At 53.7% G+C, this 27,890-nt stretch overlaps 1 protein-coding gene across 1 annotated transcript; it reads left to right on the top strand.

The window, feature by feature from the left end:
• Positions 1-2,759: 2,759 nt before the first annotated feature.
• LOC119097320 (zinc finger CCCH domain-containing protein 13) lies at positions 2,760-27,879 on the top strand. The gene is made up of 26 exons (XM_037220368.1): positions 2,760-2,777; positions 7,909-8,068; positions 11,384-11,508; positions 11,865-11,941; positions 12,228-12,359; positions 13,217-13,407; positions 14,395-14,541; positions 15,330-15,521; positions 16,147-16,269; positions 16,806-16,941; positions 17,361-17,488; positions 17,681-17,797; positions 18,024-18,077; positions 18,435-18,622; positions 19,451-19,583; positions 19,877-20,035; positions 20,661-20,821; positions 21,035-21,401; positions 23,286-23,375; positions 25,323-25,482; positions 26,170-26,210; positions 26,241-26,357; positions 26,720-27,052; positions 27,263-27,487; positions 27,555-27,666; positions 27,697-27,879. The coding sequence occupies exons 2-26, from the start codon at positions 7,917-7,919 to the stop codon at positions 27,877-27,879; spliced, it is 3,843 nt and encodes a 1,280-aa protein (XP_037076263.1). The 5' UTR covers positions 2,760-2,777; positions 7,909-7,916.
• Positions 27,880-27,890: the final 11 nt, after the last annotated feature.

Below are 27,890 nucleotides of genomic sequence, written 5' to 3'. Positions count from 1 at the left end.
CCGCCGACGAGTGGTCCTTTGCTTACTGCAGCCGGCTTACCCGCAGAGCGATGGCCAAAATACGGTGGCCCAGACCGTGAAATAGGTTATCCAGTGTTGGATTTCTGGTTGGTGATTCTGCATTGCAGAGAAAATACTTCCCAGGCGCCGAAAGTGAAGTCTAGAAAATTTTAGGGACTAGGAAAACTATACATTTCATTGCAGACACTGTAGCTATAGACACAATGATAGCTGCCATGTGAAGCAACACAGCAATTATCAGATTAAGATAACGTACTTTGTACCATAAACAGATGTTACAGTCTGATGGCAAAGAGATGACGAGGGATATTTTATGGATGGATCAAACTCTGCAGTGGCCCTTTTCCAATGCGGGCATTGCCCCAGCATGCCGAAAATAGTGCATGGGCTCGTTACGTGTTATTTATGGTTGTGATATGACCGCTGATCAAACACATTCTCGCCTTTCTCCGTACATGCGATGTCTTAGGTTTGAACCGAACCGATGTCCTCGCCGGCTTTAAGCCCGCTGCCCCCTGCCACTTATGTACTGAGATTTCCGTCCTAACCACCGGTACTTTTAGCATGGCCAGCCAATGTAGTGCAAATGAAACTCCTCCAACGAAAATGTATGTGATGTTTATGACGCATTGCATTTCATTGAGCTTTGTTTTGCGTGGTTCACCACATTACTGCAGTTAAATTACAATGGCTTCTGAGAAATCTGAGTCCAGGTGACAACTAGGGCTGCCCTACGTTTCGACGGTGACAAAAGACCCTTTTTTTCGTTCCTGGCGCAACGGCCGCAGGGGCGATTTACCAGGCTACAGCGTCCAATTTGAAATAATCTTAATAGTGCGCGGCGGGTTCGACCATGCACACACCATTTCACTGTGGAAGCACCTCTGGCCGGCAATGCAAATCGCTCGTCGGCTGGCATCTAATTCCTTGTTATAATCACCCCCCCCCCCCCCCCCCATTGCGCATTACTGACACTGGCCGGCTTGCCTGCGGCACGATGGCCAAAGCACGGCGGCGATGGTAAAATACTTATAACCGTGCGCAAAAATCACGACTGTTTGCAGTCGATAACGCTGGTATAGGGGGTAAGATTTACCAGTGCAACACGTTTGTCCGATTCTGCCTTCCATTTCATTCTGCCGACATCACGACAGTGTCTCACTCAATGAACTGGCCGCCGGTCGCACCGGCGGTTTATAAATCTACGGTGCCCTAGTTTAACTGTTTTTATTCTTGCGGGTAGAGCTCCGTGCACAATATGTCACAGCGTAAGCACTGTCGGTCGGCAATGCAAGTCGCTCATCCGCCTCAGCGGCGTATTGCTAACTGCTGCCGGGCTGCCCGTAACGCGATGGCCAAAGTGCGGATACCAGGGAAACCTGTCAGTTTGTGGTCTCCATTTTAGTCGGCCGGCCACCCGGCAGCGTCTCACTCAATGCTGGCGGGCTGGCCAGAGAGGGATTGCCAACGTTACGGCGGCGTATCAAAAAAAGAGAAAAAAGCGCGACGAGTGCGACCATGCGCACACAATGTCATTGTCGGACCACTATTGGTCGGCAATGCAAGCGTTCATCGGTCCACATGAGCTTTTTTGTTCAAATCACCCCCTGATGGCGTATTGCTGGCATCGGTCAGCCTGCCGTAGCCTGATGGCCAGAATACGGCGGCCTGGAGCAATTACTTGTAATCACACATGCAAAGAACGGATATGTTCAATCGACAGCGCTGGCTTAGGGTCATCATCTGCCAGTACAAATCACCTGTATAATTTCGGTTTTCACTTTATCCGGTCAACTCCAAGAAAGTGTCTCGCTCAACGCTGACGGCCGTCCGCTACTGCAAGCTGCAACATTACGGCGTCCGATTTAAAACACAGTAAGCCATGCACACGGCGTGCGACCATGACACACGATGTTATTGTACTGGTACTATCAACCGGCAACGAGTCTCCCTTGGCTGCGCCACTGCCAATACGTGGATGCTACTCGGATCACTTAACAATGTCATCCGCGGATGTTAATCGTCCCGACCGGCCGATAACTCAACATTTTGCAAGAAATTTCACGGAAAGCAGCAACAAAACTGAGTTTCTGTGTTACAGATAGTCTTTCAATACATTCGTTTAATGTTTGGATGGGTAAGGGTCACAGACTCACGTATCGGAATCTTCCTCACTATTTTTGGGTATTTTTTCGGTTATGCGATTAAAAATGGATCTTCAACCAACTTTACTGAATTTTGGTCTTTTGGTGGAGAACCAATTCAGGAAACCTTGCGGGGGGCACCTGAAATTTGCTTGGATAGTGGGCGGCGTTTGGGCATTTTTGCGTATACTCGCCAGACGAGGGTGCGGTAAGTGATGATTTGTGCTGTGCTGGGTAGGAAAATGCGTTGTTTCCAAACCCCAAGCTGTGTCTGTGAAGTAATGTCTATTGTCAGAAAAATCACTCAGTTGCCAAGAAGGCATAGGCCGGCTCCGGGGCAATAGATGGGATCTGGTATGTAAAGATTTAAAGACGCTTGCAACACGGGTGCAATCAGTAAGTTATTGGCGCTTTTGGCATCCAGATTTAGTATTCAAAAATGTAGATGGTTTCGAGCATGCGGAATGGTTGAAACCTACCTAATGCGAGCTGTACAGCGATCGTGGGCGACGCGTTGCGGCCCGGCCGTGCACCAATGCTCTCCTATACGTGACGCACAGGTGCGCCATTGTGGGGTTTGCGTGTCAGGTGATCGCCCTCAATGAGAACATTGTGATTGTATATGTAATATGTGGTCATCTTTGTCTTATCAAAGTGAGGATTGCTCCACACCTTAGTGGTGTATTTAACTATTGTTGGTACCATGCAGCTGATGGGGGAGAGTTGTGTGTGATCATGACCCCCTGCCAGTGACCTGGAGACAGAGGCCATAAGCAGTGTATTGTTCAGGAAAGGGAATTTCTCATAAAGAGGGGTTGCATAGTCAGATGCAATAAGGATTTTTGGTGGCTTCTTTCCATTTAATGTCAGTTGAGCTGATAGTGCCATATTTTCAGAAAGCATTGAGCTGTATCTGAAACTTGGTGCTAGCTACTGGGAGCAAGAATAAATATTTCAAAACCACTGTTAGTAGTGAGAACAAAATATTCCAAGTTAATTTGCACTTTGCACACAACAGGCATTGTGGAACCATGTTTTAGCAGCAGCTCACCATGAATACCATGCTAAAGCTGGTTTCAGTGATGGCCAGAGACAGTGAAAATCAGCAGCTTGTTATTCTGTAAGTTTCCAGTTTTCTAAGTATGATTAAGTGTTTTACTTCACCATTGTATGAAACATTTTATATTCAAGCACACACTTCTTTCTGGAACTAGGAGGTGGAAAGGAACCGTGCTAAACATGTTGTGCACCATAACATTTCCCAGAGTACACCACAACAAAGTTGTCATTGAAATGACATGCAAACCACTGCTACCAATGAGAACACTTGGTGCATAGTGGATAGTGCAGGTGTCTACCAGCTATGGTAACCTCAATCTCACTGTGAGACAGATGCTGGCCAATATGATACCCATTTTGACTCCTACTGACTTAGATACATTTGATCTGGGGTCAGGGATTAAGGTGACAGTTTGTGAAACCAGGAGGAAACATCACTTCTATTTTAAGGGTAGGTTTTAATGATGTTCTCTTCCTAGCCCCTCCCCTCCCCCAAACTTTTTTGTTGTTGTTGCAAAACTACACACCTGTCTGGGACCTCAGTACACAGCTTCTGTGTGGTGGGTGGTATGAAGGGCAGTTTGGCTGGTGTAAAGTAAAGGGCAATCTAGCTGGTCTCCATCTGTCCTTCAGGTCCTGCTGTGTCATGGCCTGAGCATGCTCAAATGCTGGAGACTCAGAAGGCTACAGAAAAGGGGGCTATTTTTTAAGCCCATGAAAAAAGAGCTCACCAAGAGGCAGTCCTTAAGAACATAGCCAGTGGCAGTTACAGTTTTGTGCTCTGTATGGTTTTCCTAGGCCTTTACTCCTGTTCTGAAAAATATGCATTGGCCAGACTTAGTTCAGCCATAAAGAAGCTTTCAAAAGTCACACAATTATTTCAGTTCACAACCAATATGGCACCCCAACTGGGAAGAACAAGGCTTCCAGAAATGAACACATACTGAATAATTGGGTATCACAATTCTATAGATGAAAAGAAAAATTAATGTCTCTATATGATCATCTCAATCTTGTAAGGGTCCTTCCATTATTCAGCACACACTTTTCAGCAGAGAACTATGTGTTTTTCCCAATGTGAAGTCCTCCCCTGGATCAATGGGCTTCTGTCTGCTTGATTGTACATGCCCATGCTTGTGTCTGAGGCAGTGTCTTACATCTGTTTTATTCTTTACATGCAATTTATTCAGTGAAACAGTTGTTGAACACATATAATTATATTTGATATCCAGTTAGTGCTTTTCTTATTCATTTTGCTTAAAATAGGTGCTAAATAATAAATCTTGGTATCTACATTTTAGCTGTATGTCACATGTTTTCTTATCAATTAAAGCATATCATAAGAAGCATTGTGGCAGCACTAATTATTCGCTGTTCTGTTCTCTGTTCTCGCTGTTCACACTAGTTGTAGGCCCGGTCGGAGGATGTGCCTGTGAAGAGTGCGTTTCGCGGAGTGCTGCGTTTGAGAGCATGCTGTGTTGTAGGTAGGTGGATTATAAGGTGTGTTGGTGAGCAGGGAAGGCCTGAGTACTGAGTAGATTAGGAGAAAGCATGGGGGGGGGGGGGTGATCCACTTTGTAGTTTGCTTGCAGCATCCCACTTTAAGTCGTGGCTAGTGCGTCCCACAGAGCTGTTGATGGTTGTGGACAATCTCATTTCTATCTCATGTTGCCCATGGAGAACAATGGGTTTTCTTCTTTCCAGTGTATACTTGTGGAAAATGCAATATGTTGGGGCTAAAAACACAAAGAAACCCTGAAGTTTCAGACACTAGGGTGGGCTTGGGCCCCCTTGATCCCCCTCCCCCCAGCGTCCATGCCCCTGGCAGACGCTCACAAAAACACTGTGATTAAGACCATTGTGAGATAATGTCTGCGCACCCGACATATGACCAAACCATCAGCAGCACAAGAGTGATTGGGCAGGCTGAGGCACCAGACGCTGGATCTTCGGCTCACGACCCGCTCAGCTGCACCGCTTGTGAAGTGTCTCCGATCGCCTCGTAACCGAATCTGCCGCTATAATGCGACACAACGAAATGAGACTGATGTCCAGGCAGTTCTTGAGAAGTTGGGGTGAAACCTGGGAGGAACACGGTGTTTAGAGGCTCCAAACTCTGGAAGTTTTGCATATAAACCTTAAGATATAATGCATGAGACAGTCTCAGTGGCTTGGCTAGGTTGATAAAGACCACTGTTAGAGTAGCGCCGATTCCCGGTTCAGTGTGGAAAGAAGAAAATCAGTGCTTTGTGATGTTTTTGGGGTGTTTGTCCCATTGTTTTAGCCAGTACATGATTTTACACAGTGAAACACTCAGCATAGCCAACTTCAGGTGCTCTGGGGTATTTCTAAAAAATATACAGGGCCTTAAGACTTTGAAATGCTTGTTAGGCCTAACCTCACGACTTGGGGGACATCTCCATAGAAATTCAGGAGGCATCATGATAAGGACTGGCCTAGCGTGCTGTGTCCGTCCCTGTCCCTCTCGAAGTTGCACATTGGGGTGCACGGTCAACAATACATGACTCCCATGAGCGTATGGATACCCGGGTGCAGCAACGTTCCAAAATCCACTCAGTTGAGTTCTAGGGCACTGTCGACTGCACATGGTCATGCAGCAACCACTCAGTGGGTTGTGCGGGCGGGAAGGTTAACATAAATTCATGCCACATGAATTCTGGCTCTCGGCAGCTCCCGCGCACACAATTCGTTAGCTGTCAATCCTTTGCCCCTTGATCTTGAACCCTAAGATCTTACCCGCTAGGTCGGTCTGCCAATCCCGAGGCGCGTGGATGGTGGGTTGACCGCCGCCCGGTCGGGTGCTGATTGGCCGATATTGAGCAAGGGAAGGAGTACCGGGCATCGAATCCTGAGTCAGTCCTTGCCATCCAAGTTGGCCAATCTTGAGACACTGTGCAGCACATTGGAAAAGGCCAGCTGGCAGCTACATGTACGCTGAATTCACGCGCCAACTCTTCAGAGCTGCTAGGGGCGACGTCATGATATACCCCATGTCATGTCACTGGGGCTTTACGACGCACTCAGCTGCTGGGGCTATATGGCGTCGCATGCCTCTTTCTCATACCTGGCAGGCTGGGCGGGCACCGCGAGGAATCGAACCCCGTACCTCTGGTTTCCCAGACGCGCAGTGGTTATTCGATGATATACCCCGGCACCTGGTGGCTGAACGATTTGACCTATCGCAGTCATGTGTAAAAGAGACCCTGGAATATCAAAATAATATTTTGACCGGTCCTCACTAGAACAAGAGGCGAGGTATAGCAAGCGCTCCAAGGGACCCGAGGTCACTGGACATGTGGCACGCTGCCAGAAAACGGGAACTCGCAGCGTGTCCCGGAGTCCGCGACCAGCGGACTAGGCAGAGACGTCATCATGAATGTGCGAATCGAACCCCGCGTCCGAAAAGTGGCGCTCAGGTGCCTGGTAACGTGGTGTACCATGGACGTGTAGGAGTGGCCGCCCTGTTTGAAGTCACATTCATAGGGCGAGAAGTTCCCATGCAGGTTGCTGATGTGGCCGCCGCTGGTAAGCAACTCGCGCGGACCACCCGCACGCAAGTGATGCTCAGTATCGATGATGTTGACTGTATTGCATGCATAGAGACATGCCTGAAGAGTTAACATTGTGCTTCCTGTAAGTCCGCTGCCCAACGGCCAGTGCGTCATCTGACGGGCCCTCACAAGAGATCACGCATCACGGACGCGAAACCTCAAAACTGCCAGATGACACCCATGTGCCTGCAACATCCGGTGACAGGAAACATCCCGGTATTGTCCCTGGCTTCTACCGCCAGGAGACGTAGTAGAGCTGGTCAAGGAAAGCTGTACGCGAGGGCTGGTGCGCGCAATGCCAATCGTGTTCAGAGTATGACACGCAAAATCACTCGGAAAAAATGACCCGCAGGTGCGCGCTCAAAATAGGCTGCGGCGAATAAAAAAAAACAAAACATTACGGCTCGGGGCGAGTTATTGCGTATCGCGTCGTTGGCAGGGTGCGATGCGCTACCCTGTCCATTTGGCCCGAAGCTGAACGGAAGCCGCGGAACACAAATTGATGGATGTTCGATTTGACCTTTTGAGCTTAACTGACGACACTTCGTGTTTCAAATTGAAGTTTGGAGACGCGATACAGTTCCGTCAATTACGAGATAGCGCAACATTTGTTCCCTTAAGGGCCAGTTAATTGGTATCCTGAATCAGATTCAGCAAAAAGCGACAAAAGATCGTTGAAAGCCGGAACTAGTTTCCAAGGGTCACTGGCTTTGGTTTACATTGAGGAGGCACTGACCTATCCTGCTTGGTTTGTGTGTTCGCCCTCGAGAGTGTCAATCTATGCTGATACCAGCCCCTCAAGGTATCACTGACTACCGCAGTAAAGACTGTTATTATGGTATAATGCGTGTAACCATTACCGATGATGTTACGTCTGATGAGACGAGACCGAGGCCCTCAACGCGGCGGACCGGATTTTGGACAATTGAACCGATAACCTCTGCCGCCAACACATCGGCTCCGATTGGAGAAGAAACTGCAGTGCGGTCGTCAGCTGGTTAGCACTGGCGTCCACGGTTTAATGCGTTTGAGATGTATTGACCTGTGTGCATGTGTTGCTGTTTATTGAGCGTATAACTTGATTAAAGCATGACGTGTATGATTTTGGGCAGATCTCAAGATGGATACGTCAAGAATGATCGTGAACACATTCAACTTCCATGGTCAGCAGCTTAGCAAGATCATGGAAGACAAGCAAGTCAAACTGCTGGGAAGCATAAACATTCGTGATGTTGACTATCACACGTATCACCAAAGGACTAAAGATCTAAGGTATGATGGGAATAGGGAATGTAAATGCTTCAATAATTTATCATTAAATGTTGTGTAAAAGAAGCATAGTTATGTGTCTGCTTATGGGTTATCTGTCTGCTTACAGGCTTGGTGTGGCTCACGCTGGGGCGAACATTTGAAAGCCTGATATGTAGGGCCCACCTCATACTTGCAAATAAATGTATCGAAGACCAAAAAGAAAGTATTGCAAGTACTCATGTAATGCTCCTCAATAGCCTTGACCTTTTCAATCTCGCTGGCAGTGGGAGGATGGGCATGACCCTGTCCGTTTTCTCTGAAATTGTCTTTTGAACCACATGGAAGGTCATGCAGAATGTCTGGCGTGGGAGTTTGAAACCATGTTAGACATGATCTGCAGTTTGTCGTGCGATCTCAGGTCCTTGAGAGATGACCTTGTTTTCAGAGCTCTGTACAGAAAACTGGCGATCCATACCATGTCACTCATTGTGGCAAGCATGTGCGCCAGGCTGTACTTAGTATTTGTGAAGGTGTGCCAGGTTTAGGTAACACTACAGCCTTTTTGTAACTATGAATGCTGTACCAACGCTGTAAGTATATGCATGCCATATTTATGTCATGTTACCTGAGGATCGGGGGGGGGGGGGGGGGGGGGGCGCTGGAGAGCTACACCCAACTAACTTTCAAATGAGGACAGATGGTGTGTTGGGATGAAAATCAGCGTGTTGCTTGTAATCCACGGTACTGAATATTTCCGCCTGCGTAGCTTCAGCTCAGCAGGTTACATTTCAGGGCACGATAACGCCGTTACGGGTCATTATTGCAGGTATTACGTCGAACATGGGAGCTGAACTCAATTTCCCACTGTGACCACTATAGCTTTAAACAAAATAATTGCAATGCTTTTGCGGTCTTTGTAACGTTCTAGCGCTAATGTAAGGTGAGGCAACTTTCAAAATGTATATCACGTCAATCCAGTCATTAAAATCGCCCATAGTGATATTGAAAGGCTGGACTACAGGTCGCCAATATCATCGTCGCGCATTGACTTGTACCTCAACCTGTACATTCACCCCAAAAATACCACGGCCTATAGATGCTTACCTGTATGAAAAGGATATATTGGTACGGAAGTGGTATGAACTAATTGACGACTTCGTCGCGATTGTTTAGTGCTTGTACTGACTTGCGAACAGTAGGAGCCACTTTGTGGAAATTTTTAGTAGCATGCGTACATAATACATATATATATATATATATATATATATATATATATATATATATCATGCGTACATAATACATATATATATATATATATATATATATATATATATATATATATATTGTATTATATGCGTATATATGTTCATATATGCATGTGTACATAATGTATAGTGTATACATACATACATGCATGCATTCATGCATGCATACATACTCATATGGTGTGGCCAAAATACACTGAGAGGAAGAACCACAGAACCTCTGATTGCCGTTTCTGAACGACATGAAATAGTTTTGAAGCACCTTTGGCTGTGCAGACCATGTGTTTTACATAAGTTCGTCAAACTTTCAGGACTGCAGTGGGCTTGACAGAGGTTCCAGGGCCTTGAGAAAAGCACGTTTGGGACATTGCATGCACTTCCCTTCAGCTTGAAGTTCAGCTGAAAAACTGGCATGCTTTCAAGCCAAAGGGCCGATTCCATTAAAGTCATTTTTCAGTTCTTCTGTACAAATATGAATGTCAAAATAAATGGTCCATGTAGTTTATCTGTCTGTCTTTTTACCAGTTTTTTAAGTTGAAATTGGTTTCACTCCGGTGTGGGATAACGCGGATAATCTCCCAAAAGTGAAAGTAGGACTTATTGAGCAATAATCTTGTTTAATGACAGTAAACTTGGGATAGAACAAACAATTAGTCTACGTGCAGCGGCTAAAATGTATAAATTTAGGTTGACCTAAAATCTCAGTGAAGGAAATGTCTACAGGAAACGGTATTGCAAAGGTGAGAAACAAAGCCCTGTTTACGTCTTCTGATAAAACTTTGACTTTTGGTCGATGATTTTTGCTCTAACACAGCAGTAAAGAAACCGGCATTGGTTTGTTGGGTCAACCGACCTAATCACACAGTGGTCATACTGGCGAAAGTGCCGGAGCTGGTGAGGGACGTGTCGCCTTTGAAACCATGCGTTTTCGCGTGCTGTTTTACATTGTTCGCCCATGACCCGATTTGTGCTGAGTTGTACTCCCACGGAAAGGCGCCACCCAGAATGAATGAAGGCGCATCGTGATTCGAGCCCTCACTGAGAAACACGGCGTGATTTGGATGGCTCAGGTTCCGCATAAAATTGACGTTCATGCCGAAGCCTATGCCAAGCAGTTGGCACAAAGAATCGATAGGAGTCTACAGCCTTGCGTTATGTGCTACTTTATGTCAGTCTGATGAATGGCGGATTGGGTCTGGACGTATAACCGGTCGGAATAAACACATTCATGTGGCGTTATGATTCTGTTTAGTTGGCTCATCGACATTTTCTTGCCACCCGGCGCAAGTTGGTTCATCACCATATCAAATGCGAGTCCCTGGGCGTCGTATATAATTATGTAAGGTTTATGCGTTGATGTACTTAGCGTGTTTAACGAAGAAATGGCGTAAAGGTAACTATTTAGTACAGATCACCGCCTTCCTGTGTGTGATGTTTGCTCACCGCCCATGATTTTGTGTTATCATTTTGTCGTAATCACAACCTCTCAATGGTCTAATCGTAATGCGATTGCTGTTTTGAAGTATGCGATGCGTTAATGTATTCTGAATCATGCTCAAATTCTTCTTCACTCTGCCAGAGATGTCAAAAATATTGGGTGCATGGCATCTGGAGTTGATGCCTTCCGAAAGTGGAACGACACGCAAGAGAGCGATGCTGGACAGCTGGACAAGAGCCGTTCACAGCCAGGACACGTCAGCGACCTCGACCTTCTGGAGGCTTCAGATGTGTGACGGAGGCCAGAGCAATGCTGTGCCGTGAGAGGCGACTTGAACACACTGGGATCACGCGATGGACATCAGCAAACCAGCGGCCGGCTGGGTTTTTCAGGAGCCAGCAGGACGTTTCAGATGGCGGGAGCGAGGCCCTGGAAAGGAGGCCCCTGATGATCTCAAGATGACCAGGCGGTGCCGTCTAAGTATGTTGTGTGATTTATTGCATTTTTGTTTGGAGGCCAGTTTTGTGCCGGTGTTTGATGCGCCTGTTGCATGGGTGGTGATTGCACAGGGTGCATAGATTGGATGTCCACGTCCAGAACTGATGTGTTCACCCATGTTGTGCATTTTTACAGCATGCAGGATCGAACAAAGCGATTAAAACTGCTAAACTTCATGGCTGATAAGGCAGAGCTGTTGTACAGACCGCTCTCACAAGACGAGCTGCCTCAGCCGACGGAATCGCTGGCTGAAGATGAAGGTAAAGTGCCTGTTAAAGCAGGGCCTGGTCAAAAACGTGGTTCTGATTTCCGTTATTTTTAGTAAGGCTTTTTTTTAATGATTTTCACTAATCTGCTAGGGCTACTGACACCCTTGCCTCTGATCAATGATTGGCTAAACAATCGGCGTGTCTGGTTTTCCCCATCTCTCAAGAAACAGCGCACAATATACTTTGAATCTTCGTGTGACACACAATTTGTGTTGTTTTTGGAAGGATTTCTGTCAGATAACATTCCCCTTTTTCAATAAAACCAAGTATACACTTAAACCCTAAGTTTGAAGCAAAACTGTCTCTTATCCCACCTACCTGTTCATTGATTCGGGCCATGTTTGCAGATTTGTACGCCAAGGTGCCGTGTCTCCCCGAGTTCCTGGGACTGAACAGGGCTGCTTGGAGGGAGCAGGCTCTCAAGGTACACCTGGGACAAATTTGCAACGTGCTGTCCAGGCGGCGTGTACAATTCCCGACAGCCAATCATGAATGCTACGTCGGCGGAAGTTGTAGTATGTTAACATGTTCTTTTCCAAGACCTGCCTGTGAAGAGGTCATCCATCTGAATAGATGAGAGGTGTGGGCGACGAGCCTCCAACAGCGCTGATGATAATATAATGACAGCAGATCCTCGTGTGGCGTGTGTGCGTATGGCGCACCTCAGTATGGGGCGGCGGCGGCGCTGACCGGCCTCGGTGGCGCCGCAGATCATCCGGCCCGGCCAGATCATCCTATGCCAGGTGGTGGGCATGAAGCCGACCGGCGCGCTGGTGCTCGACTGCGCCGTGCTCGTCTCCTGCGGCTGCATGCCCATCTCGCGCAACCAGCAGCACATCCGGGTAATGTCTGCTGACCAGCAGCCACGCCAGCAATGCCCCCAAACCAGCAGCACATCCGGGTAATGTCTGCTGACCAGCAGCCACGCCAGCAATGCCCCCAAACCAGCAGCACAGCCTGGTAATGGTTTCTGACCAGCAGCCGCGTCAGTGATGCCCCAAACCAGCAGCACATCCAGTTTATGTCTGCTGACCAGCAGCCACTGGTTTTGGGGCCAGTAATGTCCCCAAACCAGCAAGGCAACAGTGCAACAAGCTGTACATGTGGGCAATGTCTTCCCTGCGCGACCAGCAGGACATCCTGGTGATTTCCCCAAGCCTGCGTCAGATCCCGACATTGCCCCACCTTCCCATAGGCACCAGTGCATCCGTTTAATGCTTGCCAATGGCACACCCAGGTAACGGCTCCCGCCACCAGCGTGACACCAGGGTTTTGTCTCATCTCTTTTATCTCCTTCGCTGGTAGTTACAGATCTCGGTAGTGATGTCTGCCCCTCGCGCAGCATCACGTCTGTGGCGATGTCGCGTGTCCTTCGTCCATCGTCACACTGGGTAACGCTCCGACGTGTAGAACAGGTCTAGTGTTCATCTTGGTAACATGCATGCTAGGCTTATTCGTGTTCTATGAAGTCCCTGTTAAGCACACCCGTCATTGCTCTGAAGTCACTTGTTCTTGGTAGTCGTGTCACCTAAATGAATTAATCGTTTGTTCAGTGTGAGTTGTTAACAAAAACACATTACACATTTTCCTTGCACCATTACTAGAGTGGTAATTCCATTTATGCTTCGAGCACAAGTGGTTCGTCGCTTGTGCTCGCCCGGCCCAGGATGGCTGGCTAACCTACCTGTGGCGCCGCCAGGCGGTGGTGCCGGGAAACATGTCGCTGGACCGGCACTGGAAGACGCACGAGCTGTGCATGGGCCTGGTAGTGGAGGTGCAGCAGGGCGACATGATCGTGATGTCGCTTATGGAGTCGAACCTGCCGCCGGCGCTGGTCGGCCACGTCAAGCTGGGTCACGTGACACTCAACGACCTGTCGCCACGCTGCAAGTAGGTGCCCCGGACACGCAGCCGCACACCCAGCTGCCGGAGGGAGCGCGCGTACGCCCGTCCACACTTACCCACGCCCTGAGGACGTGGGTGCCTCTGACACACCCACCCCACACTATCACCCTCCCGAGACTCACACCCGTCCGGCTCCCGCACCCGCATCCGCACGCCCACATCCATACCCACACCCACACGCGCACCCGCACCCGCACCCACGTCCACACCCATGGCCGCATCTGTACTCACATCCACACCCATGGCCGCATCTGTACTCACATCCACACCCATGGCCGCATCTGTACTCACATCCACACCCACACCCACACCCACACCCACATCACACCCACACCCACACTCGCACCCACACCCACATCACACCCACACCCACACCCACACCCACACCCACACCCACGCCCACAGCCACATCCACACCCATGGCCACATCTGTACTCACATCCACACCCACACTCACACCCGCACCCACGTCCACACCCACAGCCACATCTGTACTCACATCCACGTCCACATCCATATCCACATTCAGACCCGTACCCATACCCACGCCCGCACCCACGCCCGCACCCACTCCCACATCCACACCCACAGCCACCGCTGTACTCACATCCACATCCACACCCACACCCACACCCACACCCACACCCACACCCACACCCACCCCCACACCCACATCCACATCCACACCCTTACCCATACCCACATCTGCAACCACGCCCGCACCCGCCACACACCCACCGCCGCGAACAGGTTGAATGTCGTGTAGGTCGACTATGTGGGACTGATCGAGCGCTTCGTACACAAGCGCCGTGGGCGTGGTGCAAAGCGTACCTCGGACGCGCACGGGCAAGCTAGCTGTTCAGTGGGGGTCTCCTCCGTCGTTGCCCGAGTTTGCCGGTGTCGCCGGGCCGTGAGGCGGCGGTGCGCGGCCGGTGTTGGTCTGGCGTCTGAGCCGCGGCGCCGCCCCGCCAGGCGGGCTGTCGGCAGTCAGGAGCCGCAGACGACGTACGAGGACCACCTGCACGCCGCCGTCGGCTTCCACAACCCGAACGCCATGCTGTACCTGGCCGAGAAGCAGGGCCTGCTGGAGCTGCAGCAGTCCTTCGGACAGCATCTCGCGTAAGCCGCCGCTCTCCCTCGCACCGCACCCTGCTTAAGCGTAGCGCGTCTCGAACTGCACGGGTTGTGAGCTGCTGTGGCCGCTCGCTGCAGCCACTTTGAGGGTAGTTGGTGTAAGCCACTGCGGCTGCCCTGAGTGCGGTTAGTGTAAGATGCTGCAGCCGCTTTGAGGGTAGTTGGTGTAAGCCACTGCGGCTGCTCTGAGTGCGGTTAGTGTAAGATGCTGCAGCCGCTTTGAGGGTAGTTGGTGTAAGCCACTGCGGCTGCTCTGAGTGCGGTTAGTGTAAGATGCTGCAGCCGCTTTGAGGGTAGTTGGTGTAAGCCGCGACCGCTGGGACTGTACGCGGTATAAGCAGCTGTAGTCAGTCAGACTACAGTTGGCGTAAGCTGTGTCGGCCGCTCGGAATACATCTCGTGCAAGCCGCTCCATTCGCTAGCATCTGACTTCGTGCAAATTGCTTCAGTGGGTCAGACTGCATGTGGTGCAAGTTGCTGCAGTTTTTTGGGCTTCACGGTTTCGTTAGCTGGGAAATGTCGAAATTCCCCCGGCATTGGTCCGCACTTTCACTCCTTATGTGGCCTCTGAGCGGACTCTCAGTATGTCAGCCCCCAAGTAGACTTCTGTGCTTCTTTGTCATGAACAATCGAGATCGATTATGGGCAAATGCTCCATGGCGTTTCACTTTCTGCTGGCCGACAGCCAGCGTTCTCCCGCCTGCCCCGTCAGTTCGCCGCGTCTGCCAATGGCTGTGCCTGACTGTCGTCACGTGACGGCGCGGTGTGCGCAGGAGCGGCTTCCCCAAGGAGGAGTGCGCCGCTGGCCTGCGCAAGGAGCAGGCCTCCCGCTGGGCCTACCGCTCCGTGGCCAAGGGCGTGGCGCTGTTCAAGAAGGGCGAGTACGGCGAGGCGTTCCAGTGCCTGAACCAGGCGCTGAACGTCGACCCCAGCAACGTTGAGGGCCTGGTGGCCAGGGGAGCACTGTAAGTGGGCCCGACCGGCCGCTTCTGATGCCGAGGGCTGGGTCTCGGGGCAGGCACTGTGCGCGGGAGCAGGCTGTGGCCATCTCCGATCGAGATCCGAGCAGAACCTTGATTAGTTTTCAGGCTTCATCAATTGTGATTGTGTGTGTGTGGGGGGGGGGGGGGGGGCTCATCATGCAAATATGGCGTTTGTGTACTGAGGGCGATCTGGCTGGCAAGCGGCAGCATCGTGCCCATGTACAATGTCACGAGCGGGTGTGCCGCGGCCGCGTGCGAGCGGTGCGAGTGATGAGCTGGTTATCATAGCAGGCTAACTCTCAGCAGCGCCAGGAAATCCCGGCGCCATGCCGCACCCACCGTTCACATCAACAGTGGTGTAAGGTCGACGTAACTGTAGATGACCTTTTACAGGTCGTCGGAATGATTTTCAAGTTTGAGGCTTCGGCGGCTTCGGCCATCATTTTCTAGGAATGTATGCGAACGAGGGCTGCGTGGAATCGACCCATGAAACATGCTGCGGTGCTTTAGACATCAGTCGCAAGACACTGGTTCAAGTACTACGCTTGTTTTCAAACATCTATTGTGTTTGGATGTGGAAATGTTTTCTGACGGTACTCTGATGCAGGTTCGCCAATCGCGGCAACTACGAGAAAGCCATTCTGGACTTTGAGAAGGCTCTGAATGAAGACGCAAACCACCAGAACGCCAAAAAGTACATGGGTGAAACACTAGTAGCGCAGGCCAAAATGTAAGTAGCTTTGTTTGTCTTTACATGTCGCACCAACCCACTGGATGGATCAGTGTCCTACATGGTAGGGTAGAAGGCGAAGGTGAAGGCATTTTTTTAACGTCTGTCTTTATACTGCCGTTTTCCCGGCTGGCGTTACTTAGTGCTAGTATATTTTACATGCATTACTATGCTTCGAGCAGCGTTTTCTGACAGCCATTAGCGAATCTGCATGATTCCATAATAGGCGCTGTAAGAGTGTAAGCAACTTCAGGTTTAGTAGTCATCTGGCTATGACTTGCTTCGAAACATCATCTGTACAGCATACCGGTTCTTGCTTGCTCTCCATTGGCGTTATTAGCGTGGATCCGGCAACTGGCTGTGCCTTCCGTTGGGCGGAATGCTGCTTCTGTATTTATTGTAATACTGATTTTTTTTTGGATATTTCGGGCGCGTCCCATTGTGTCCGTCAGGACGGCTCTGCCTCTTGGTGTAGACCAGTGGCCTTGCTGTTCCTAGTCCTTGCTGCCCTGCCTGACAACTGCTGTCCACGGCAGGTATGAGGACGAGAAGGACTACGACAAGGCCATGGAGGTATACAAGCTCAGCCTGTCGTTCGTGCCCGACAACAAGGAGGCGCTCCGTTCCATCCGCTTCCTCAAGGCCATGCAAGTCGGCCAGATCCAGGCGGAGGTGAGGGACGGCCCGGGGTCGGGCGGCGGACCGGCGTGCCAGCCAACCCGACACCTTCTGGCGCGTGGTGTCACCAGCTGCGGTCGGCTGATTCGCTGAGGGTGACAGCTGCCCTTCTGCCCAGAGGCACGCCGATGTCGGTCAGTGGGACTGGCGCGTGGCATCACCAACTGCGGTTGGCTGATCCCCTGAGGGTGACAGCTGCCCTTCTGCCCAGAGGCACGCCGATGTCGGTCAGTGGGACTGGCGCGTGGTATCACCAGCTGTGGTTGGCTGATTCGCTGAGGGTGACAGCTGCCCTTCTGCCCAGAGGCACGCCGATGTCGGTCAGTGGGACCGGCGCGCCGGTGAAGCGTGACTGTCGGCCCGGTTAGCGCTGAGCTGCGCCGGAGGAGCGAGCTGACCCCCCTCTCCGACAGGACCTGCTGCGCCTGGACGACCTGGCCATCCCGCAGCGAAACGAGAAGGCATCGGAACTGAAGAAGAAGCTGCTCGCCCTCCTCGGAGAGGAGGACGGCGCCGGCAGCTCTGCCAAGAAAAAGAAAAAGTACTTACCGATGCTGGGCGTGCGGACGGAACATTCTGCTGACGTTCAACAATTTGAAGTCGTTGATGACAGGAATTGCACTGCTGCGCTTGGTCTGTTGGTGCCTGTCGCTCTTCTTTCACTCTGACTGTGACGGGGGCAGCTGGGGGCCGCGATCGGACAGCGTGCTGACGGTCGGCCGGGTGCGTCCAGGTCGAAGAAGCGGCGCCGCCGCAGCAGCTCGGACAGCAGCAGCAGCAGCAGCAGCAGCGACAGGTCGGGCCGCAGCAGCGGGTCGGCCCGCAGTCGCCACTCGCCCCGGCCTAGAAGGTACGGCTGCACTCGCCCCCTCCCCCCCTCCCCCTGATGATGCAGCGAAAGCCAGCGTGCAGTATTGCTAGATCACTCTCCTGGTTGTATGTCACTAATGAAGCGTTTGCGCTTTCATCACTGTGCCACGAAACGTCCCTCATTGTACTCCCATATAAATTCAGGTGCATTCTTAGTGTCCTATGTGATGGATGGTGATTTCCAATCAGCCATCTGTACTTTCCAGAGGAGAATCGCCCGAACCCAAGCCTTGCGATGGGCCCCAGCCAGCCGCCGGAAGGTTCGTTCCAGTCCTTAGGCTCCTTCCTTGCAACTGGTGCAGCTGATATGTCCACGCCAGTTGCCGTGAGCAGCTTCTCTGCCGTCCCCCTTCCGGGAGCGGCCTGCGGCGCAGCGCCGGCGCGACCGGTCAGTATGCCCAGCTCCTTGACCAGGCCTGGGACCGGCACCGACCCCTGCCCCCGCCCTCGCTCCCGCCCCCGCCCCCGCCCCCGCCCCCGCCGCATGGCCGGGCTTGAGACTAGGGCTGACCTCCACCCGCCCGCACCTCGACCCCACCAGCCCCCCACCAGCCCCCCACCGCGCCCCCACGCCCGCGGGCCTGGCACCAGCACTGACCCACCCGCGCCGGCCGCAGCTCCAGTCGGCGCCGCAGCGGGTCGCTCTCGCCGCTCAGCAAGAAGATGCACCTGATGCAGGGCCAGCAGCGGCTGCCGGCGGCGCCCGGCGGTCCGGCCGAGCTGCCGCTGGCGCACGGCTTCAGCAACCCGCCGCCAGTGGCGCTGCCGCTGGCCGAGCGCGTGCCGGTCGGCGCCAACCCCTACCGTGAGTGGTGCATCTACTGCTGGGCGGTACCCCTACCGTGAGTGGTGCATCTACTGCTGGGCCGTACCCCTACCGTGAGTGGTGCATCTACTGCTGGGCGGTACACCTACCGTGAGTGGTGCACCTACTGCTGGGCCGTACCCCTACCATGAGTGGTGCACCTGCTGCTGGGCCGTACCCCTACCATGAGTGGTGCACCTACTGCTGGGCCGTACCCCTACCGTGAGTGGTGCACCTGCTGCTGGGCCGTACCCCTACCGTGAGTGGTGCACCTACTGCTGGGCCGTACCCCTACCATGAGTGGTGCATCTACTGCTGGGCCGTACCCCTACCATGAGTGGTGCACCTGCTGCTGGGCCGTACCCCTACCATGAGTGGTGCACCTACTGCTGGACCGCACCCCTACCGTGAGTGGTGCACCTACTGCTGGGCCGTACCCCTACCATGAGTGGTGCATCTACTTCTGGGCCATACCCCTACCGTGAGTGGTGCACCTACTGCTGGGCAGTACCCCTACCGTGAGTGGTGCACTTACTGCTAGGACTTACCTCTTACGTGAGTGAGGCATTTACTGCTGGGTCATACTCCCACCGTGAGTAGTGCGTCTACTGCTGGCAATGTTAATAGCAGTACATCCACCTAGAAATTGTTCTTTCATGTCAGTGTGTAGACGCCGCGTTGTGTGACGCATCCAATGTCCGCCTGCGACTCGAACCAGTGTGGGCCTGAGGCCTCGAGCCGGCCTGTGCGCTCCCACTGCTGTGAGCAGTTGAGCCGCGGCCGGAGTCAGGCCCGCCGCCGGTGCTGACGAGACCTGCCCGGCTCCAGAGATGTACCCGGGCCCGTCCGCGGCGGTGGCGCCGCTCGTCGTGCCCCCGGGCGTGTACGCCCCGCCGCCGGTGAAGAGCCAAGAGGACCACGCCTATGAGGAGAAGGTGCGCCGCTTCCTGGACTCGCTCGAGTAAGTGGCGCGGCGACACCAGAGCTGAGGCGGCCGACGTGGCGCTGGTGTGAGGGCGCATTGTGGGTGGGCTTTGGAGCGTGACTGAGGTAGGGAATCGGTAATGGACGTAATGGTCTCAAGATTACGTGTAATCTGGTGCTGAATGCATTAACAACCGCCGATCCTACTGGGTACTCGGGGGTGCCCGTCCGGGTCTGGCTGCTTTTGCGTCATGATCGGAGGACAGCACTGCTGCTGCATTGGCTCTTTTTCTGTGAGTGTCCGTAATGGGTCGTTGGCGATGCCCGCAGGAAGGACGGCGGCGGCGGCGGCGCCGCGCGGAAGGAGCGCGCCCCGGAGCCGGGCCGCCGCTGGCCGCCGCCGCGCGACTACCGAGACCAGTGGGAGGCGCGCGACCCGCTCGAGCCCTACTTGGACCGGCCGGCAGGCCGCCGCCGCGACCTGGACAGGTGAGATTGGGCACCCCTCCCCTGCCGGGCCGCCTCGGAGCTGGTATGTGGCTGCTGAACTCGAAATTTAACGATACTTGCAGGGATTCCTTTTCGAATGAGAGCTTTTGATGTCCGCAGGTGTTGCAAAGACCCTGACCTGACCACACCAATAGCGAAATACTATATATGGGGTCATTTTGACTGAAGTACATTCATTGCACGATGCAATGCCATGAGCCGGCCGCCCTGTGCCAGCCGCACCCTCTTGTGAGCAGTTATGAGTTGCCGTCTCCTTATGAGCGTGGTTTCCATATATATATATATATATATATATATATATATATATATATATATATATATATATATATATATATATATCAATATAACTTGTTATTATTTATGATAATAGTCACTTGTATTTATTTATACGTATTTATATACTATTGTGTGGCGGTGTGTTGGCGACCTCAGCGGGTGACCGTTTGACTGGCGGCAGACCGCACCGCAGCCCGGGCCGCGGCTCCAGCCGGGACCGGGACCGGGACCGGGACCGTGATCGGGAGCGGGACCGGGAGCGGGACGCCGGCTGGCCGCGCGCCGAGCGGCAGCGCTCGCGCTCCGACCGCGAACGCGACGACGCCAGAGATGCCAGGGATGCCAGGGATGCCAGGGATGCCAGGGATGCCAAGGACGCTAGGGATGCCAAGGATGCCAGGGACGCCAGAGACGCCAGGGACGCCAGAGATTCCAAGGACGTCAGAGACTTGAAGGACGCGGAGCGGAGGCCCAAGAGAGAACGGACAGGTGCGTGGTCGAGCTTGGAGGGAAGAATCTGTGATCAGGAGTCTGACAATGTTTTCGGAATGTGGATGTGCTGTGCGACCACCCTAGCTGCCTGTTTGTAACTGGAGCTGTGGGGGCTGTCTGTGTGTCGTCATTTCGCTTGTATTCTTCAAAGGCTGTGGGAAATAGGATGGGCTTGTGGACCTGACGACGTTTTGTTATTGAACTTTGCAGAATCCGCTAAAGACAAGAGGGAAGACGTCACTCCGTCCAAGAAAGACGAGGAACGCCAGAGAAAGAAGGATGAAGGCAGTGGAAAGAAGAAAGACAAAAAGAAAAAAAGTCGATGGGACGATGGCAAATCCGAAGGAAAGACCGAGAGCAAGGTGGAGGGAAAATCGGATGTGAAGTCTGAGGGAAAATCCGACAGCAAGTCGAAAAGTGACAAAAAGTCCAAACAGAAGGAGGTGACCGAGCCGGGGCCTCCCAAGACTGAAGAGCCAGATTTGGACGACGATGAGTTTCTCTACGGCGACGCCAAAGACGCTATAGGCGAAATCAAGGCCGAGAAGAATGACTACGATCCCTCGGAGCCAACCAAGTAAGACATTAAACTTTATTTCATTCATGTCCTTTACGTTTTACATGGTTTTTCTCCTGGGGCGTGTTGGCTGCACTTGTGTAGACCGTAATGTAGCCCGTACAACGCAAGGTGCCTCGGCTTGTTCGTTTTCACGCATGTTTCGTGTGGGTAGCGCATGATCCCGCCTTGCCCGTCATTTACCAACAGGAACTCCTCTTCTGGCGCACCAGCTGCACCTAAGACTTCGGCGTGCACCAGGCAAATACCTTCTCCAGACGCCTTTGGCTGGCGCGTGCTTGGGAAGCGACATCTAGGGTGGCGGGCGCTTGGGAAGCCGCGCTTTCGGTGGCACGCGCTAGGGAGCCTGCGTTACTCCGCGGTCACGGAGCGTCAGTATTGGCCTAATCGGCTGGTTACTAGAGTAACACGCGTTGGCTGTTTCGTGGCGTGTGGACAGTATCTGCATGCTCCCGGGGCCTTGATGTAAGGCATTGGTCGCGTCGCTCTATATTTCCTTCGCCGAGGGAGGTGTGGCCGTGCTTGTTGCTGACGGCGGGTGTGATGTCAGTGGTACCCCGGTATTATGCCGTTGCTGGGTGGTCACCCCGGTATTATGCCAGTGGTGTCAGTGGCACCCCGGTATTATGCCGTTGCTGGGTGATCACCCTGGTATTATGGCAGTGGTGTCAGTGGCACCCCGGTATTATGCCGTTGTTGGGTGGCCACCCCGGTATTATGCCGTTGCTGGGTGGCCTTCCCGGTATTATGCCAGTGGTGTCAGTGGCACCCCGGTATTATGCCGTTGCTGGGTGGTCACATATGTTTTACTAGTCATCACAGCATGCACGTGTTAGGACAAGTGCTTTAAAGAGTGTCATGCATTGCGTTAGGATACAAAGATTGGCGTCTCCATTTCGCCATACTCCTAACGCATTCGTGCGCGCGTAATTACTTTGAGCCTGCTTCGTTGCGCTCGGCTTGATGGCAGCATTCGGCCATGATGCATAGTTACCGGGGTGCCATCTTCTGGCGGACGGGTGCATGTAGGTTAATAACAATGCAAGTATAACATGACGGCGTTGAATAGAACTACTGGAGCTAAAAAGCACTGACCCCTATCAGCTGGTGTTGCTGCCCTTGGAGATAGGTAAGTCTCTTGTTCACAACTTACGGGGCTCAGGTTTACAGTTAAAGGCTTGCACGTTTTTCACATGGCCGTGTTTCGCGATCGCATGAGCTGCAAGAAGTTTGCAGTGATAGCGAACCCAGTTCAGTGTTCAATTGAGTTATCACAGTACGAAGTGTCAGCACACGCCCTTGGTCCGTGTTCAGTATTTTATGAGGGGGTCAGAGCAGCGCATCAGAGCAGCGCGTCAGGGATGGCGCCCATCACTTAACCGTCGTCATAGGCGTCATGTGACAGGTCCAGCTACATTCCAGAGAGGAAGCAGATGGGTTTACTGCTGAGCTGACCGTTTTTAGTGCAATGGTTCCAGACACAATAAGCACGTAAAGCTTGCAGTAGTCTTGCTTATCGATATAATAAGCAAGACTACTATAAATAAGAAGCACGTAAAGCTTGCAGTTCCACTGTCATGGTGTACATATGTTAGGCCGTAGTTCAGCTTACATTGATCCAAACGAACACCTTTGACAAGCGCCTAAAACACAAAAGGGTGCGCAATACTTATCACAAGATCGAACTCTTCGTACGTCTTGCTGTAGCAGTTTAGAGTGTCCGCATTCATTGACCTCGCCGTGTGAATGCTCTCGCGGGAACAAGAGCTCGTTACCTGGCGATAACCGGCTGGCAGCAGCTCCGCCCCCTCAGCGGTGCGCGCCACCGCCTGTGTTCGGGTCTGTGTGCGGGTGGTGAGCGAGGCTGGTGCGCTCCGCCGCCAGGGATGACGAGGCGGTGGCGGCCGGTGCCAACGGGACCAAACCGGACGGCGTGCCGGGCACCGCCGCCCACAAGGAGGAAACGAAACACAAGTAATGCGTCGCTCCCAAGTCCTGTAGCCACCCACGCGTAGTTGGTCTTGTCTGCCCGCTGTCCTGTGGCTGCTCGTCTCTTGGCTTTGAGAGAGTGACGCGATAGTGTAGCTGAGTGGGCTTGCTATCGCGTGCTTACTGCCTTCAGAGGAAGGTGAGACTTGTGGAACAGCCCGTCCGTCCAGCAGCCTTTTGCGATGAGCATACTCGATGGCTTGGCTCTGAACCGACTGGTTCTGCCGAATTTCTAGGTTAAATATTTGATGTTGCATGCTCTCTCAATTAACGCGATAAATTTTATGGTTATGTTAAGTTTTAGCTGAGTGCCACATTCCACCAACAGATGGCTGGTAGCCAACTGAGCGAATCTGCCTCAATGCGCCGAGCGTCGGCCAGTGGGAGAAAAGCAATCCTGATGACGCTTTCACTTAAAACCGTTCCAGTCCAACGTGTGGGGCCGAAGATAGAGCGAAATGACGTCATTTCAGACGTTGGGGATGCATATGGGTTAAACGAGTCCTTTGGAATCAAAACAGTTGTGTTCGATGAAGGAAAATAAAATAAGAGCTGTTCTCGCAAGCACAATCCATTTAAACAGTCAAAGCGCATTAGTTCTGGAGGTGAGCATGCTGTCGGAGCGGAGGGTTGATTTTTTTTTGCAGCATTTGCAAGGTGTTGTTTCCGCGAACCCTCGGATGCACGGTATATGCCATTTAGTAGTCGGCATGTTCGGAAGTTGCAATTATTAATTTTTATGAGTACGTTTGTGCAATACAGCGAGCACGTTTATCGAATAAAAGGGCATTGTAACGAGTAAGAAATCAATGTAGTTGAAGCGCCCTAAAACCACCGGTAGTGATATTCTGACTTAAAACTACATTTTGCTATCTTTATGTACGCATTTCTCAGCGTGGCGGACTTGATTGATTCGTAAGTGTTGTGCCGTGAATGCCCTCGAATGTTGATAACTGGGTGAGCGCGACAGCTCTGATCGCATGCTACTGCTAATCCCCCAGCGCGACAGGTCTGATCGCATGCTACTGCAGTCCCATTCAGGCGAGCACGTGCCCAGTGGCGCACGCAGCGCGCGCGCGCATGCCAGTGTAGCGTAGTAAGCCCTGTGGAAGCCTGGCCTTGTGATGTTTGGGTCCGGCCGAATGGTATACGGGGGCGATGCGCAAGGGTCTAGACCTGTGTTGCATTGGACTGTAGATCGGGCACGTGCTGCAGTCCCGCCCTCCACCCAGAGCAGTGCAGCCCTGCTGGTGTGTGTGGGCTGAGCCGCGAGCCGCGCGTGGGTCCTGCCGTGTAAGGAGCGGAGGTGGTTCAGGGCCGCCCGACTGCTGCGGTGACGACCCGCTCCGCGTGGACGGCTCTGCCGTGCTGTGTGACGAACACGGGCCCCGCTCAGTCGGCCACGTGTGCCTCAGAGCAGCTGCAACGTCCCGCTAGTACCTGCCGATTTTGGTCGGCTCTCGTCGTCAGACCATCCCTAGTTCTCCTTCATTTCCGTCTTATCAAATTGTCCCTGGCAATTATAGCGGCGAAGCTCGCGTGAATCGTGAATCGCGATGCGTGATCGTGATCCCGCTTTACACGCATTGCGGACTAAGTGGAATTGGATGTGTGTCACCAGGGATGCTGGTGATCAGTGGGCAGTGACAGTGTACGACGGTCGCGCCAGCTACGGTCAACAGAGCACTTGCTGCTGTTGACCGCTGACCCAGCTGGGTCAGACCATCAACTGCGTCAAGCTTTGGCATCAGAAATGGTTTCGTGCATATGTGACACACGGCCACAGCAATAGACCCTGTCAGTGTTGTTAAGGGGGGGGGGGGGGGGGCGGTAGGCCAATGCGTAACCTACACGGAACAGGTAGACACAAGATTGATGTGTGGGATTTCGGAGATGAGTTTCTTTCTGAATTTTGCGTACCCCTGCTGCCAGAGCGACGAGCAAGCGGGAGCGCCAGCCGTCCGGCGGCTCGGCCCACTCAGCCGGCGAGCTCAAGTACCTGACCGAGCTGGAGCAGCTGCGGAAGCAGGTGCAGAAGCTCAAGGAGAAGGAGAAGAAAAAGAAACACAAGAAGAGGAAGGAGAAGGCGGCGGCGCGGAGCCGCAGCTCGTCCAGCAGCAGCCACCACACCGCCGATGACAGGTGATGAGCGGCGGCTGCCGTGCGACGGCAGACGGCCGGCCGGCCGCCAGTGGCCGCTGATGCCCAGCGGCGTCCAGTTGCAGAGGGCCAGTAGTCTCTTGGCGACCGGCTTTGAAATTCGCAGAGGCTGCGGCCGTTCCCACGGGCGAGCTGGACGACTGACGTCGCATTCGGCGCTTACGCTGGATGTGAATGGCGCCGGGTACTGTTGGTCGGCCTCAGCAGCCCCCGCTTAGGTCAGCGGTGTGGGGTCTCGCCCGCCTGACTGGCGAGGTTTTGAAGGTCCGCCTGTTCAGTGTTGCCCAACTCCTGCTGTCGCCGGACGTCCATCGGCCTGACGGACCTGCCGAAGTCGCACGCGGCGCCAGGCCACGTGGGCGGTGGACCAGGGCGTAGGTGTGGCCATGTGACCAAATGTTGGAGAGGGGCAAATTAGAGTTCTAAGGGGTCTGATGTGTTTGTGGTGAGAAATAGTCGAGCACTGTCCATTCTCCGACCATTAATGAGAAAGCCCTTTCTTCATAATTGGGTGAACAGGTACCTCTCGCTCTGCCCCCTCCCCCGCCTCCACCTCAGCGGTTGCATCCATGACGCCGCGGCCCCTCGGCGCCTTCGCCGGTGTTGCCGTGACCGTCAGAGCCGGGAGCCGCTGGTGGCGTCGGCCGCGCGCGGCGGCACGTAACGGTGCCGGGTTGGCGGCTGTTGCAGGCCACAGCGCGAGGCAGCCGGCGGCGCCGACCGCGCCTCATCAGAGCGCGTAGTGCGCATGGAGGCCTCCGGCTCGGAGTCGGCCGCCGACCTGACCAAGTGGAAGCACGCGGGCTGGTGAGGCACCACCGCCGCCGCTCATAGTCCCGATCAGCTGTGCCTGGGGGCTCGGTCGGTTAGCGTGCTGTAGGTCCCGTGCGTAGACATGTGACCTAGTTTGTGCATTAGTGGTCAGATTGGTGAGGGCCGCGATTGGTTATGTGCGTTTGTGCCAACATGTGATATTTGTGGCAGTTTGGTGAGCACGTTGTCTGCTGGTAACATATCCTGCACCTTTCCTTCCTGATGGCTTGTCACTTCCTGACGATAGTTTCTTGGCGACGACAGGGAGCATCACACTTTCTACATACAGTGACGTCGTGCGATGTTTGTTACGTTCATTTGCCGAAGTGAGATGTGTCTGTGACGTATGTTTGCAGGAATGAGGAGAGTGTGGAGGTCAAGAAGCGCAAGGACGGCTCGGTGCGGATCGTTAAGACCGAGATAGACGACGAGGGCCGGGATAGTGTCAATAAGATGAAGGCAGTGTTCGAGGAGTACCAGCCCAAGATCAAGGCAACCACTGACAAGAACAAGCTGAAGGGCATGTCTGTCGGCAAGCGGCCGGACCTCAAGATCAACCTGCTCGGGGTCAAGAAGGAGGAGGTCTTGCCGCCATCCAAGGAGGACACGGACAAGCAGAAGCCGGCCGTCGAGGAGTCGGCCGACGCGAAGGAGAAGTCGCCGGAGAAGACGGTGCGCCGCCGCTCGCCGTCACCGGGCGGCCGGCGCCGGTCCCGCTCTTCCTCGCGCTCTCGCTCTCGCTCTCGTTCCCGCTCCCGCTCGCGCAGCCGTCGCCGCCGTCGCTCTCGCTCTCGCTCTCGCTCGCGAGGCGGCCGGCGTCGCTCGCGCTCACGCTCACGCGGCGGCCGGCGCCGCTCGCGCTCGCGGTCGCGCTCGCGCAGCCGGTCCCGCTCTCGCAGCTGGTCGAGCCGCTCGCGCTCCCGGAGTCGCAGTCCGCGCTTCTCGCGCTACGGCCGCCCGCGCAGCGACAACTGGCACAGCCACAACTACGTGCCGGGCCGGTACTCGCGCGCCCGCGGCTTCCGACCGGGCTTCAGGGCCGGCTTCCGCGGTGGCTTCCGTGGCGGCTCGCGGGGCGTGGGGCCGCGCGGTACCGCCGGCGACCGGTTCCACTTCGTGCGCCGGTCGCGCAGCCCGCCGGGTCGCGGTGGACGCGACAGCAGCCCGCCGGGACGGCTCCGCGACGGCCAGACGGCCACCTGCCGACATGTTCGCCAAGCTGAAGGAGGCCAAGCTGAAGATCGAGGCTGACCTGTCGTCGCACCAGCAGCGCGCGTCCGACATGGCCTCCACTGTGTCGGCGGCACGCGCTGCGGCGCAGGCGGCGGCGCAGGCGGCCGTGTCCGTCGCCTCCACGCCCTCCGAGGTCAGCAAGCTGATGGCCGGCAAGTGGGGGGACGACACCAAGGCGGAGGCCGAGTCGCTGGAGGAGACGGAGAAGTTCATCTCGAAAGGCATGGCCGAGAAGAAGAAGGAGATGCTCGAGAGGAACAAGCACCTGCTGAAGGAAGCGTGAGGGGTCTGAGG

This window comes from Pollicipes pollicipes, unplaced genomic scaffold (genome assembly GCF_011947565.3).
Source record: "Pollicipes pollicipes isolate AB1234 unplaced genomic scaffold, Ppol_2.1 Scaffold_4295;HRSCAF=5057_pilon_pilon_pilon, whole genome shotgun sequence".
Taxonomy (NCBI): Eukaryota; Metazoa; Arthropoda; class Thecostraca; order Pollicipedomorpha; family Pollicipedidae; genus Pollicipes; species Pollicipes pollicipes.
This window is presented reverse-complemented; position numbering and strand designations above follow the sequence as displayed.